Genomic DNA, 13,956 nt, shown 5'->3' on the forward strand with positions numbered 1-13,956 from the left:
CTAGTAGTATATAGTAGGAAAGCGCCCTCACCTAAGAGACAAAGTGAAAGCATACAGTAGCAGCACCGAACGAATGGGCAGTACGAAAACATTATCCTCGTCAACCTTAATTATTGTCGCAAAAAACACCCTCGCCAACCTTTGTTTGTTCCTTCCTACAGCCTTCGACACGGCGAGCACGGGAGAGCTCAACACAGTGGCCACCTAATGGTGCTGAGGGTCCGATCCTCCGGGGCTCAGGCGCTTGGACTCTGCCGCTGTCCCGACCTGCCTCTGCCCCTCGCCAGGCACCTTCATGGATACCTCGGTGACGCCAGCGCCATCAGTGGCGGACGGCGCTTCTCTCAAGACCCGAGCTGACTCCGAGGGCACGGCGGCAGCGAGCAGCAGCACGGCGCAGATGAAGAGCCCCAGGCTGGTGGTGCGTGCCATCGATTGCTTCGGAGAGGCGGGCGCTTGATCGGAGGCTGTGGTGAGCCGCAGCGACAATGTATGCCCCAATCTTTCGTGCAAAGATGAGCTAACCGATGCACGCAGGGTCGTCGATGCAACGGCACCGCAAGGCAATGGACTCTGGAGCTAGCTAGGAAGTACGAATCATGCCTAAGCTATCGACCGGCTTATATACACGGGGCGTTATGGACTCCACGTAAGATTTTGATGAATCACTCCGGCCGGTGGGATAGACCGGTTAGACAGTTGCATCGGCGGCCGTTTTCATTTAGCAAAAAGTTCACTAAAGAATGCCTCCATTGGGGCACCCGGCCAATAACCGGGCCGATCTCCTGAGTGCATGCGCTTCAACCACTCGCACATTGTCTTCTCGATCAATCAGAGGCGACCAATGTGTGAGTATGCCCGGCGATAGTACGTGCACGGAGCAAAGGCGCAACCACAACCGGCCGGCTTGGACGCATGCGCCTCCCCCCTCCCTATCAGATATCACCTGCCTAAAGGCCGACTTGGACGGTTATCGTTGTCTTTCGGTTCAGGCGCCTTTGCAGCTCCATAGGTCGGATACGAGTACGACGATCGAACTCAGCAAATTACTCCCAACTTTGAGTAGATATATCAATCTCCTTCTGGATGCTAGTTATCTCATCCATGATTCGATACACGCATTCAACCTTTTGCTGATGATACAACGAATGGAAGAAAAGGGGAGTCCAACATTGGAGGAGAAAGGTAGGCTAGGCGTCGGTTGTCACAACGAAGCGAAGGGACGTAGGTGTATGGTTGAGCCAATAGGACTGGCAAACCATGTGAAAAGCCATTGCTGCTCGAGATTGCTTTGGCTTTTGTGGACTCACAAGTAAACCAACGTTGGTGTGGCCTTAGCCGGTGTCAGCTATCAAGCCGTAAATAGCGATAACCTCTTTTAATTCCAGCATTAACCTTCCACACTCAATGGGTTCCTCCACACCCTCCACACCAGCACCACCTTCGACTACCTGGGGCCCTACCCTACCCTACTTAGCCAAGCAACTGGATAAAAACGATGTAGAGCACATTGGCTTTTGGCGTTATACCACCCATTGTAAGTGGAGACCGTCACAATTGCTTTCATCCTTGGGAAGACCACGCATATTGTGATGTGCACTAGTTCACGCAAAATCGTCTAGTAAATAGAGAGGTAATAAATCAAAGATCGCTGGGGCCCTCTTCCCAGGTGAACCAAAATTAAGAAAACACAACAGGTATTGCTGACACCCACCCACTATGTTTTACGTTGGTAATCACCCAAGCCTGCCTGGCAGTGCTACCAAGTGTACTGCAACTAGACAACCAACATACTACCAAGTGTACTAGAAATGCCAAAATTTACCACTTGTAACACACTAACTTACAAAAAGGTCGAGGCACCAAAGTTAACCAGCTTTTAACCTACGAATCGAGATTAAGAAGGAATGGGATGCTTAGTCACCCACCATAATTAGCCCATGCTTAATTGCTATCGTTAACTTTACCCTTAGATTAATAGTTGATCCAATGTGAAACTAGACTTCTTTTCAGTTGCATTTGATACAGGATTTAACCACAGATGGCACCGGGGATTGACTAGTCACCTGAACTAAACTTCGTACACATGCCCTCTTGGATTGTCATCCATTTGAGTACTCAGGTCTTGTCCTAGTGGAATCGACCCAACTACTGATTCCAGCACTCTCCAAACAACTGCTAGCTATAACATGCAAGCAAAGTACCTCTACAGGAGCAACTAATGTGACTACATTAGCTATTCAGTAGTGTTTGAACTTCGTCTCGGTATTAAGTACATGCTGAATCCTATATATGTCCTTTTGTTGCATTTACATTACCCGTGTTCCTCCAGGGTGAAGCATCTTCTTTCCCACAGTACTCCCGCATCAATACTGCCAGAACAAAATATTACTGGGTTACTATAAACAATGGAATATGATGGAGGAAGTTTCATATTGGCAGAATATGAAGATGCTTTACTACAACTGCTAATAAAACTGAACTTCCTGTAAACAGAAGGCAACTTCTCAAGGTAGTCCGTGCATAAAATTTATCACAAGCTATACGTCCTTTTAAACTGCAACTGAAAGTACCGAACCAATGCAAGTATACTGTATAAAAGAACAAATAACCTACTTCAAAGCTATCTTTAGGAATATATGCCACTAGTAACCACTTAAGTGGTAACTCCAGTGCTATGAGAGACCCCAGTGAACATATACGATTGGCAATTGAAACAATAGAACATTGGTTGATATAGCTGATGGAAGCCAATTGATATTAGCCCTAAACAACAAGATGAAGTCATCTGAGAAGGATGCATGCAATGCAAGGCATGCTGTACAACATGCGTAAATAAGTGATTCAGAACCCACACTTCTACTAAATAACATAATGATATTATACGCTAATGCCAGCCTAAACAAGACAGAAGTCATCTGACAAGGATGCATGCAATGCAAGGTAAGCTGTCCAATATGTGCAAGTAAGCAATCTGGAACCACGGTTCTACTAAATAACATAATGCTAAAATGTTAAACGAAAAGAATAAAACCAGATAGAAGTATTACATAATGGTATAAACTAAAACGCCAAACATCCCTACAAGTGATCAGAGATGGGTTATGCAGGCGGGAAAACAAAACATAGTATGTCAAGCAGTTGCTACTCACACCATAATCTGTATAGTTGATAATACTTTTCAGGAAAGTCTGAAAGTGTGGTGTGTTTCATGCATCCAACAGCCCAATTCTAAATTCAACATATCAGTAGGTAACTTTGCATACCAAATCATTAAAGAAGGTCAAACTAGCATAAAAAAAGCAATATAGATATCCCACGCACTCGTGTGATTGGTTCTCACTTCCAAGTAATTACAGTGTCTAGCACTTTTTAAGGTACTTTAGAAGAACAAAAAGAGACTGAAACTAGGATCGCGTATGGCAATTGCACATATTCTGATGCATGGAGTTGCAGTATATTGAGCTTCCATAACTTTGTTTATTAAGTTCATAGTTCTACAGCAAACCATCATGTAGGAATAAAGCAGTATTAGCTAATCGAACTAATAGAGCACCAATGTGTGGAAATAAACATCTCCAAGTTGTGCTGCAAAGGTAATTATCAATCATTTTGAAGATATACTCCATGCTGGTAATGATCCGAGGCTACTATAGACCAACATAAATGCAGCATGCAGGTACCTCCACTCCAAGATCTCTAGACTTCTTTGTATAGTTCTATTACTTTCTGGCATCTACTATCCCATAATGGATTGATGGTAAACAAGTAATTTTAAGCCGTAACTGTTGAGTAAAACAAAGAATAAGATGGTAGGATCAGAAATCCAAAGGGTTCAAAAACGAAGAACTGCAAGAAAATATAGAAAGCTAAGCTCAAGATGACTCAGACTAGGAGCTAAGCATGTATTGGCCATGTCCAGTTTTGCATTGGAAACAGTCTGCATTCAATGTCATGATGTTCGGGAAAACAAGTAAACAACAGCGGTTATTAAGGGCAAAAGGGGGGAAATGGTACTTGAAAAATATGGTTTCAGCCCAAGGGCAAACATAGTGAAAAGGAGTTTTCGAGGCCAGGGTCACATATAGTGAAATGAAGGGAGCATACCAAATCAGAAGCATATAAATGGAATAGGGTGTTAACTTACAGTATCCATTGTGACAATTTCCTCAAGTAAGTGCTTGGATCTCATGCTGTCGGCGTATTTCTGAAGAGCAGAAAGGTTCTTCTGGTGAAGGAATCCCAAGTTTAACATCCATGTATGTGAATATACAGTAGTAACATGTGAATTGGTTAGAAGTAGGAAAGGATATTTTCTCCTCAAACATTGGGTGGTTTAGCATCAACAGCATATTGTTGTTAACAATAGCCCGAACTGCTAGTTCTTTAGCTTCCGTGTGTTTCTTTTTCATCAAAATGCACATCTGCATGATACGACATGAAAACGTAAATATCTCAACTGTTAATTCAGATCCTCTACACGTCAACACGTGTATTCATGTAGAGTAAGAAAATACCAGTTGCATCGAGGATAAAATTACTGGTATTGCACTATCAATAAGGAAACAAATAACCATCTTAGTCACTACTGAATACTGATGATATTCATTTATCAGCATGAAACCGTGACATTAATGATCTGGAGAAGATGCATTCTGCACCTTTTGCAAGTTGTACCATCTACAATTTCACCCTCCATATTTCTCATGTGATCAAAAGGGGAGCAAGAGTCTTCTTAAATAATTAACATTAAAATACAAGTAAAGTGACACGAAATATAATAAATTTGGGAAAGCAGCCCCTGAAATGTTCTGAAGTCCAACTGTGCAGTTCCAAAGCTATATCAGTTTTAAGGTGGGTAAGGCTCAGTCAAACACAAACTGAGAACCCCAACTGCTAGTTTACATTCTAGTAACAGATTTTCAGACAAGGATAATAAAGCATTCGTTGGCAGATTTACTCACATCTTCAAGCTGTTTTCTACAAGCCTCAGCTTTCTCTACATTTCCATCATCTTCTAACAGGGCAGGCAACTCTAGATCTGAAATGTCACCCATCTCCCGTATTGTGGAAGAAACTGCATTATCCATACGAGCTTTCGGAGTTCCACTTTGAATCTAGGCAGTGAAATCAACAAAAATGAGCGGACGTGAATAACTGAATACTACCTCCAGTTCCAAACATAAGTCACCTTTGTCTTTTTCACAATCTCAAGATGTGCTTATATCTGCTACTTTCATCTTGTAGAATTGCTACTCTTAGTTCTAGTTATCAAAACATCAAAGCGGCAAACCTCTTGCTCAATATAGTCGAAAAACATGAGACTACAAACTTATTAACGTAGTGATATAAAATATTGTGTGGCGGAAGGTTTTCATAACTATATCTTTTGATATTATTTTTCTGTCAGATCTAGAAACTTAATATAAATTAATGGTCGTTCTTATAAATGTTCGACTGTGTACCAAGGCAACCTTTGGGACTGGAGGTAATAACAAACAACTAAGGAATATTCAATACACTTACTGTTTGATTCCCCAACTCTGGAACAGTTTGCGGTGATATTCTACACGATAAATTGCAAACTTGTTATTTCCAATAAAAAGAGCTACTCTAGAGGTACATTGAATCTACTAGATGTTGTCGGACCAACAACCTCACAGCTGGAGATCTCACGACGCGTTTCAGCACAGCAGGGGCTTTTGGATCTGGGATTGATTCCTGAGAAGGGAAGTTGACAGCATTAACAGAAGTACCAAAAATTATACTCCTATACTATAGAACGCAGATAACAAAACTAGATATGTTCTTTCCATTGTAGCTTGGGTAATACTCCCTCCGTTTCAAAATATAAGGACCAAGTTTTTAGAAAAATATATCAATATCTACAGTACCTAATTTGTATCATCAGATCCATCACGAAAAGTATTTTCATATTTTATTTATTTTCTATTGTAGATGTCGATATATTATTCTATAATCTTGGTCAAAGATACACAAGGTAGACTTGCACGAAAATCGATACACCTTATATTCTGGAATGGAGGTAGTATTTTACAGAAAAAATATATTTATTTGTCCAGGTTTAAATGATTGATAATCTACACAATATGATCATGTCAATTGGTTGAAATCCCAAGTCTAAGCTTGAAGATCGACCATGATAAAATAGCACTCTGGCACTCGAAATATAATACCAAATTCAAAACATAGTGCAATTTAAATTTTGCATATCTAGATTAAAGAATTGCATGCGCTGATTGATCATATAGTTGAAGAGACAGGCCAATAGGCACTCTCTGTAGTTGCATCATAGATCTCTTAGATCTGGCACATGATCTAATCAGTTTGCAGTATCAAGATACGGCAATCTCTACGTTGATATATTATTTAACACTTGTAACTCCAGGGTAAAATTTTATACGGATACAACACTTCAGCACATTGCGAAATAAGCGGGTACAAACACTCAACACAATGTGGAAATGAACAATGCAATGTTAGCATTTAGAGAATGTAACTCTTTGCAATGATATGAATCACAACCTTCGGAAGAAGGCAATTAGGATAAAGCAAAGAAGGAAACAAGCTTAAGCATAAAAGAAAATGTGTTTGATGATATAAAACTGCACAGAACAAAAAGAACCTCGGGCATCTTTTGCCTAATGGACGGACTAAGCAATGCAGCTTTTCCTTCAACGAAGGAGTTTGGGATCTTGTGTGTCCTTACAGGGGAACCCTTGCTCCCACTCAATTTTACTGAATCTTTATCCAGAATCAAGCCAGACTTTGGACTTCTGGTGCCTACTTTTGAAACTCTACATTCAGGAAAATAATTCAGTCCCCTTTCACGTAACATTTCTAGAACAAAAAAAAAAGAGATATTGGAGTAGAGATAACCTTGATCCGGCCAGTTGGAAAGTTGTTGGTCTTTTATCATCTTTGGAAGGAGTGCCTTGTATCATATCAGAGGTGTTGCTGCCTTTTAGGAGCATCTGACTTGTTAGTGAATTATTTCCAGTGGTATGTGCTGTACTGCTTGGAGCATTCTTAATGGATGAGTTGCCTGCACTAAGTGGCTCAAGTCTGAAAAAGACGCATATATATTTATCAGCGTTGACAATATCTCACAACAAGATTTGTAGACTGTCTTGACAATAACAAGAGAAGCGGATAAATCCAGAAATAGATGGGCATATAAACTTACGATGACTGACTGTTCAAGATTCAAGTGGTCCGGTCCGGTTTGGACCAGTTACTGCACCTCTAAACCTCTTGCAAAACCACAGGTCCACAGTTCGGCCCACATCTCGTCTAAGAGGGCCACACGGGTAAACCTAGGTTCGGCCCTAATAATTAGTAAACGGGCGCACGCCGGCGAGGATGACACGGTGCCGTACACGCATGTCGTGTACCCACCAGCGTCGGGATAGAGCAGGATGAGCGCCCCCAGTCTGGCAGCAGCAAGACGTCCATTTTTGGCTCTGTGGGGCGGTCGCGGCCTGTGGACGTGGTGGTGACCGTGGCGTCGTGCACGACGCGAGACAGACGCGTGGCCAGCGCGGCGGCACGAGCTGCAGGATGTGTGCGGGTGCGTATACTGATCGCGGCCGACGGTGTGGAGGTGCCTGTGGTGCCACAAACAACGCCGAGACAGACGTGCGGCCGGCGCGGCGGCACGAGCTGCAGGGCGAGCGCTGCGTCGAGCCGTCGCAGGCAACGGGCGTGGCTGTGGCTGTGGTGCGGCGGACCACGCCGATACGAACGTACAGCCGACCCGGCAGCGCAAGCTGCAAGGCGTGCGCGGGCGTCGCCAGAAGCAACCACCCATGTTGGAGCATGGCCAGCGGCGCCTCGCAAAGCACGAAGGAGCGGTTCGACCCTAGGGTCAAAAGGATATGGCCCTGTTGGACCCTAAAGGTTATATGGGCCGTCAGGTTACCCTATTGGTGCCAAAAGCCAGGTCCGGTCCACCGGGCCAAGGGGTCGCACCGGACCACCTGAATCATGACTGACTGTTACAGAGAACTCAAAATACCAATTAAGAACTGGAAAAGGCCGTACTTTGTTCTAGAGACATGATAAACCATGAGTACGTCAAATATCAAGAATTATGCCATGTAGGATTGTCAGGAAGTAAACCCAAAGTACAGTTGTTAGTTATAATTCAAATACAATGGGGGTCCTTTTCCACGAGGATCACATTCACTGCGGTAAGTGACTTCCTATTACAACATTGCTACCATGTAAACTATACTATGATTCTAAAAAAGGGCAGCCCGGTGCACATAGCTCCCGCTTACGCAAGGTCCGGGGAAGGGTCCGACCACTTTGGGTCTTTTGTACGCAGTTCTTCCCTACATTTCTGCAAGAGGCTGTTTCCAGGACTCGAACACGTGACCAAATGGTCCTAGTCACAAGGCAACAGCTTTGCCGCTGCGCCCTTCTATACTATGATTCTAAAAATGGCGTAAATGACATGTGGAACTTGTTAGCTACCAGTGCTGTCGAAAGTTGAGAATGATACATATTACTGCAACAAAGAGCATTATTGTCATGGTGTAAACTCGAAAGGTAGAAAAATGCATGTGATGCAAGTCCACTCTATTCAATGCATCAGTTGCTTCTCTGCCACCACATTTTTTTCTATATGATCCAGAAATGGACTGGGTTCCACTATCAAGAGATAACGAAACCTCTGCCACCACATCTATGAAAGATACATTGAAATTCAGAATATTTAAGGTAGTCACACTTTTGATGTATAAGGACACACATACCGCATAAACCATAGCGCTGCATAAAGCCATAAACTCAATAAAAATTTGTTGAAAGACCAAGATCAATAGGAGTGAAACTTTAGGCCTCCTTTGGTTCATAGGATAAGGAAATCATAGGAATAGGAAAGTCATAGGAAATGAGATCACATGTACTATCTCAGTTCCTATAGGAAAAGAGATGTCATTTGGTTCATAGGATAGGAATTTTTCCATTAGGTCCATAGCTAAAAAAATTTCCTTTGAAATGTGAAGGATAGGAACCAATCCTACATAAAAATAGGAATCCATTCCTACAAACCAAATGGCTCTATAGGAAAAGAAATCTTTTAGAAATTCTATCCTTTGAAATTCCAACAAACCAAAGGAGGCCTTAGAATGATATTTCTGTCGGTTCAATGTTAGGTAAGTTCATACACGGTGGGACTTAAGAAAAATCTTATGGAAACTATATCATCATGTCATCATCATAATATGGAGAAAATACAGCAGAGTTGAGCATACCCAGGTAAACATGTGCATATATTTCAACTCAGCACATTGTTGTACTTTGAAGGGTGAATAATTACGTACCCATGTTTGGCATTCATGGAGGTGGTTGACAGCCCCTGTAATCCTGGCTTGCAGTATGTTTTTGCCGGCGTGATTTTATGTTTATCAGGCTCTGCATGCTTGTGTTCCCTGCATTGGAAAACACTCATTAGTGATACAGTTTTATCATTTTATAAGTACATGCTAGTATGCCAATCTATCTATTACCTGTTCAGGTCTGTAGGATGTGTATTTGTCTTTTTGATCATGTTATTGGCACCACTTAGTTGATTTAAGGTAGTCTCTGAAGTTATTTGGGGAGGCCTGCTTGCTTTCGTATTTGCAGACTTGGACAGAAGAGAAAAAGTTCCTGCTTCATTCACTAGTGTAGGTTTAACATTTCTGATTTCCCTGCATAAATGTATCAGAACACATTCGCCTAGTAAGAGATCAACACACAAAACTAGAAGCTAGGTCACAAACAAGTAAATCAAAATATGATACTCAACAGAACCATGGGTTCCATGAAGCATTTGTTGTGTGTAATGATGTATGTGCAATGTACTTAAATCAACATTAATGATGTTCTAATTTAAGAGACTTTTCTTGTCAAACAAACAGCAACACTAGGTTGAAGGTTTTATTTTGCTGAGAAAGAAACTTTTGTCAAAGATAAACCTCTGCATTGTTGAAGACAGATTCTTTGGACCTGAAGTCCCTTTCTCAACATTCTTTGTCCCGCATGATGTCTTCCTTAGAGGCTTCATTGAAGTGCCTCTATAACATTGGTTACCATGACTTCCTTCATTAAGAGATGTACCTTCCTCCACAGGCTCATTCTGGTTATTTTGAGAATCTGATTGGCCCCCTGATCTTCTTGAGATGGGCACATTCTCAGTGCTGTTGTTTCTGGATTGTGAACTAACTGATTGCTCACTGCTATTATTCTCCCTTGATGTTATATTAACTTTACTAGGGTCCACTGGAGGAGCTTCCTTGCTGCTCTCAGGAACTGCTACTGCTTTCGAATGTGTTGGATCTTCACCAGATACAGCAGTGGAAGGAAAACTATGAGAAGAATTGTTGACAACTGGTTTTGTTGGATATGTCTCATTAGAGTGCTCTTCAAGCACATCATTTGACACCATATCTACTTCAAGTTGGTCCACACTTGAAGGATTGATGCTGAAAAAATGATGCATTTTTCGTTAGATGACTCAGTAATGCTCATACTTAAAGTCAGACAACTGCCGTTTGTTAGATTCGCCTACCTTGTCAAATGAGCAGGCTTCAAAGTGCAAGCATTCTGTGTTTGTATTTGTTCCTTACTCTTACTATCTTCAGGAACATCAGTGCTCTTCCCTGAAATACCACTTTCTGGATCCTTGTTACCCACTGAAGAGATAGGGTCAGTTTTTTCTTTAGGTCTGCTCATAACATTTTCCTCAAAGCCCAACTTTGTGTCAAGATTGAAGTTGCCCAGCCTTTAAGGAAACAAAATAAACAAAATGAACAGCTAATTACATGAACTTTGTGAGAAAAACAGTCTTCATCAGCCAGAATAACTTACTCATTAAAATCAAAGGAAAAGGAGAAGTTGTCTTTTTCAGTTACTTTTCTCCCTTCAGAAAGCTCATCGCCGTTTGAACTGTTGTTCTTCGCTTTTTTCTTCAGAGGACTAGAGAAATCTAAATCAGACATGCCCATTTTAAATGATGACAATTTGTCAAAGGCTCCATCAAGTCCAAAATCATCACTGGACAAAGAAAGAGATTGTCAGCGCCACATGAACAGTAGATAGTAACTAATTTCCACTTGTTTGCACCAAATGTTAAGGAAACTTTGAAGCGCAATACTCACAGATTCTCAAAGCTAAACTTCTTGCTACTCTTTGGAGCTGACTCGACGTCAAAGTCAATTGTATCTTTTCCTGATTTTGGTAACTTCCAAGATGAAAGGAAATCATTGCCAAAGTCTTCATCTGCCAATAAATAACATGAATACAGCAGGTTAAATCATTACATCTTTAAAATGCATTTTCCAAGTCTACCACACAGCTCATGTAGTAGATTTAATTTCTCGAGGGTAAGCAGGAAACAAATACAATGGACATGACTCATACACAGCATCAATCAGAAATCTTCAATATAGCAGTCTAAGATAAGTTTGACTATGGTGCAGCATATAGGAAACAAGGTGCCCGGATAACCTAGTATCATAACACAATAATAACAAGATACATACCAAGGGATGAACTTGAATTTTTAGCATTCGCATTAGAGGCAGCTCTTTTTCGTGATTCATCCATGGTTCCCACAAACGTGGACTGCATGCCAAAGGAAAAGGAAAATACATTAGGAACCACTAAAGACACAGAGTGGAAGTGGAACCATGTATGCCAGTATTATTAATATTCTTAATAACTAGATACAGGAAATATCCAAATACATTTGCAAATGCTGGTGATGTTTTAATTATGCTGGTGACACATTAGGAATAGGTCAATTCAGATTTGTTTTTTCCCACCACTATGCTTAATAGGAAACAAAGCACATGTGAAATATAGAGAGACATTAAACAATAGAATAAAAAAACAAAAGGGTCTATCGACTGACTACTAGATTTTCAGTTACCCTATCTCTCTCTGAGATCATACCTCTATTCAGCTTACATTACCTAGATTTAAACAATAAAACCTATCTGCTCATGTTTTCAGAGACTATAGGCAATCTCATCAAGGTGCTTAATGGGTAGGACCTCACCAAAGATCCAGAAAACAGCAACAATGGGGAACATGAAAATCTGACAGGCGACAAATAATATGAACACATTCCATTCAGAGCACCAGCTCATTTCTTGAAACTTGAAAGTAGAAAGTTACTATGATCAACAAAAACATCAAGTGGGCCATAGAACTGAACGCTTGAACTAACTAGAACTAAACTGAAAACAATTTTGATTTGCAATGTCATACTAGATACCAATAAATTGTTGCAGAAGAATGACAATAATTTTAAACAACAAACTACAAGTTAACTTTGACCTTGACAGTCTTTTATCAGTGGAATAATTAACATTACTGGACAAAATTTGGAGCAAGGGACCTCTATTTGACATTTTGACAATAGACTTAGGATCAAATGAAGTTTGGTAAAGCAAGTCTATGCGAATCGGAGTTTGACAGCAGGCTACACGGTTAAACATTGAGAACTTATAGAACACTTAATGCGCCATTTTAACCATGAAATGCACGAAAATAAGGAGAGCAGTATTGAAGATCCCTCCAATAAGATTTGAAAACCAGGAGTACTGGTGTACTTTAGAGGTTTTGTAGTATTGTCAGCTACAGTGATATCTTTTGTAGGCGGCCTCCCGTTTTTTCAGTTTCCGTGTTGCTCATCCATATATTAAATGAACATGGAATTCGAAGAAATGCCCTAATTATATTTCGTTGACAGGAAAACCACTTTACTGAGTCGAATCAAAACAGCAAAATGGCAACGGGCAGGGGTTGAAAAACAGCATGACTCCAATGACACTAGCTACTGCTCATAAGAGCCCACGAGGCAATCAAACAAGATCATGAAACTTGTCGGAATGCTAAAGCCACGCGAACGCCCAGGAAACTATCACAATTATGCCACTGCTTGCTGGTTGCGGTACACCGTAATCAAAACGAAGGAAACATTTGATCAAACAGCGTGCGCGCGCAAACACGCACGGAACGGGTGGTGTGGAAGACCTAGAGGTGGCGTGGAGAGTAGAGACCTCCCTTAATCCTGCACCAAACCTTCGCAAATCCACGCAAAACGAATTGAGCAGAAATCACCCTAGATTAACAGCAAAAACGCACCAATCAGGGGCGGATCTAGAAGGTGTCGTGGGTGCTCGGTTTCGCACAGCGGGAAGGGAAGAGAAGGGGTGGGCACACCTGGTGGGTGCTCGTCGCCGGCGAACGGCCCGACGAATACCTAGGCACCTGGCGTAGGGCGGCGGCGGTCGGCCAGTCGTTGCCACGAGAGAGAGAGGGGAGCGAGAGCGAGCGCGCGCGCGCCTACACGCGAGGTGAGGTGAACGAAAGAAGACAGGGGTGAAGTGGGTGAACAGTGAACACAGTCCGGGGCTGGAGCAGGCCTGATCAATCGAGGCAAGGCGGCATACAAGAGTCTAGGCCGGCATACGCTCTGGCCCATTTAGTTTTTTTCTCGTTCTGTCATTTTTTGTTTTGCCTTTTTTCTCTCTTCTGTTTTTACTTTGTTTTCTATTTTCCTATTTTAATTTTTTGATTTTACCTTCTATTTAAAAAAATCCTTTTCCAGAGGCAGATATGTAAACATTTTTTCATCTATATATGTGAGCATTCTTTTGTAGTAGTGCGTGAACATTTTCTTTCGTATACACTAATTTTTTTAGAAAAATATACACTGACAGTTTTTCAAAACACATGAGAATTTTTTTAATAAATGTGAAGTTTTTCTAACATATGAATATGAATATATTTTATTTTTATTTTTGACTGCCTTAAATATTTAAAAATGCTAAGCTGAAAGCATTTTTAGAAAAAAATGATTTAAAAAGTCATATTAGATTGTGCTTGTGGACTATTCCACACTTAGAGTCTATTTTGATTCGTAGGAGTTGTAAAATG

At 41.3% G+C, this 13,956-nt stretch overlaps 1 protein-coding gene across 6 annotated transcripts; it reads right to left on the reverse strand.

Moving 5' to 3' along the window:
* Positions 1-1,948: 1,948 nt before the first annotated feature.
* On the reverse strand, positions 1,949-13,438 carry LOC109780508 (uncharacterized). Of its 6 annotated transcripts, none has more exons than XM_073510721.1 (17): positions 13,240-13,416; positions 13,051-13,138; positions 11,553-11,634; positions 11,169-11,289; positions 10,879-11,064; positions 10,580-10,792; positions 9,987-10,493; positions 9,537-9,719; positions 9,351-9,458; positions 6,901-7,086; positions 6,647-6,818; positions 5,657-5,721; positions 5,527-5,566; positions 4,965-5,117; positions 4,314-4,424; positions 4,148-4,222; positions 1,949-2,372 (listed from the first exon to the last, which is right to left on the reverse strand). In XM_073510721.1, exons 3-17 carry the CDS (start codon positions 11,614-11,616, stop codon positions 2,367-2,369), a joined length of 2,190 nt encoding a protein of 729 aa, XP_073366822.1. In that variant the 5' UTR covers positions 11,617-11,634; positions 13,051-13,138; positions 13,240-13,416; the 3' UTR covers positions 1,949-2,366. The 6 variants fall into 6 exon arrangements, with proteins under 6 accessions (XP_073366822.1, XP_073366823.1, XP_020194681.1 ...); XM_073510722.1 differs by having other exon boundaries at positions 13,077-13,138; positions 13,240-13,389; XM_020339092.3 differs by lacking the exon at positions 13,051-13,138 and having other exon boundaries at positions 13,240-13,438.
* Positions 13,439-13,956: the final 518 nt, after the last annotated feature.

This window comes from Aegilops tauschii, chromosome 3 (genome assembly GCF_002575655.3).
Source record: "Aegilops tauschii subsp. strangulata cultivar AL8/78 chromosome 3, Aet v6.0, whole genome shotgun sequence".
Lineage (NCBI taxonomy): Eukaryota > Viridiplantae > Streptophyta > Magnoliopsida > Poales > Poaceae > Aegilops > Aegilops tauschii.

Coding starts and splice junctions, on each gene's coding strand:
- LOC109780508 (XM_020339089.4), bottom strand. CDS start 11,616: ATGGATGAATCACGAAAAAGAGCTGCCTCTAATGCGAATGCTAAAAAT. Junction 10,793..10,878: donor TTTTCCTTTGATTTTAATGA/GTAAGTTATTCT, acceptor GTTTCCTTAAAG/GCTGGGCAACTTCAATCTTG. Junction 4,425..4,964: donor GTAGAAAACAGCTTGAAGAT/GTGAGTAAATCT, acceptor CGTATCATGCAG/ATGTGCATTTTGATGAAAAA.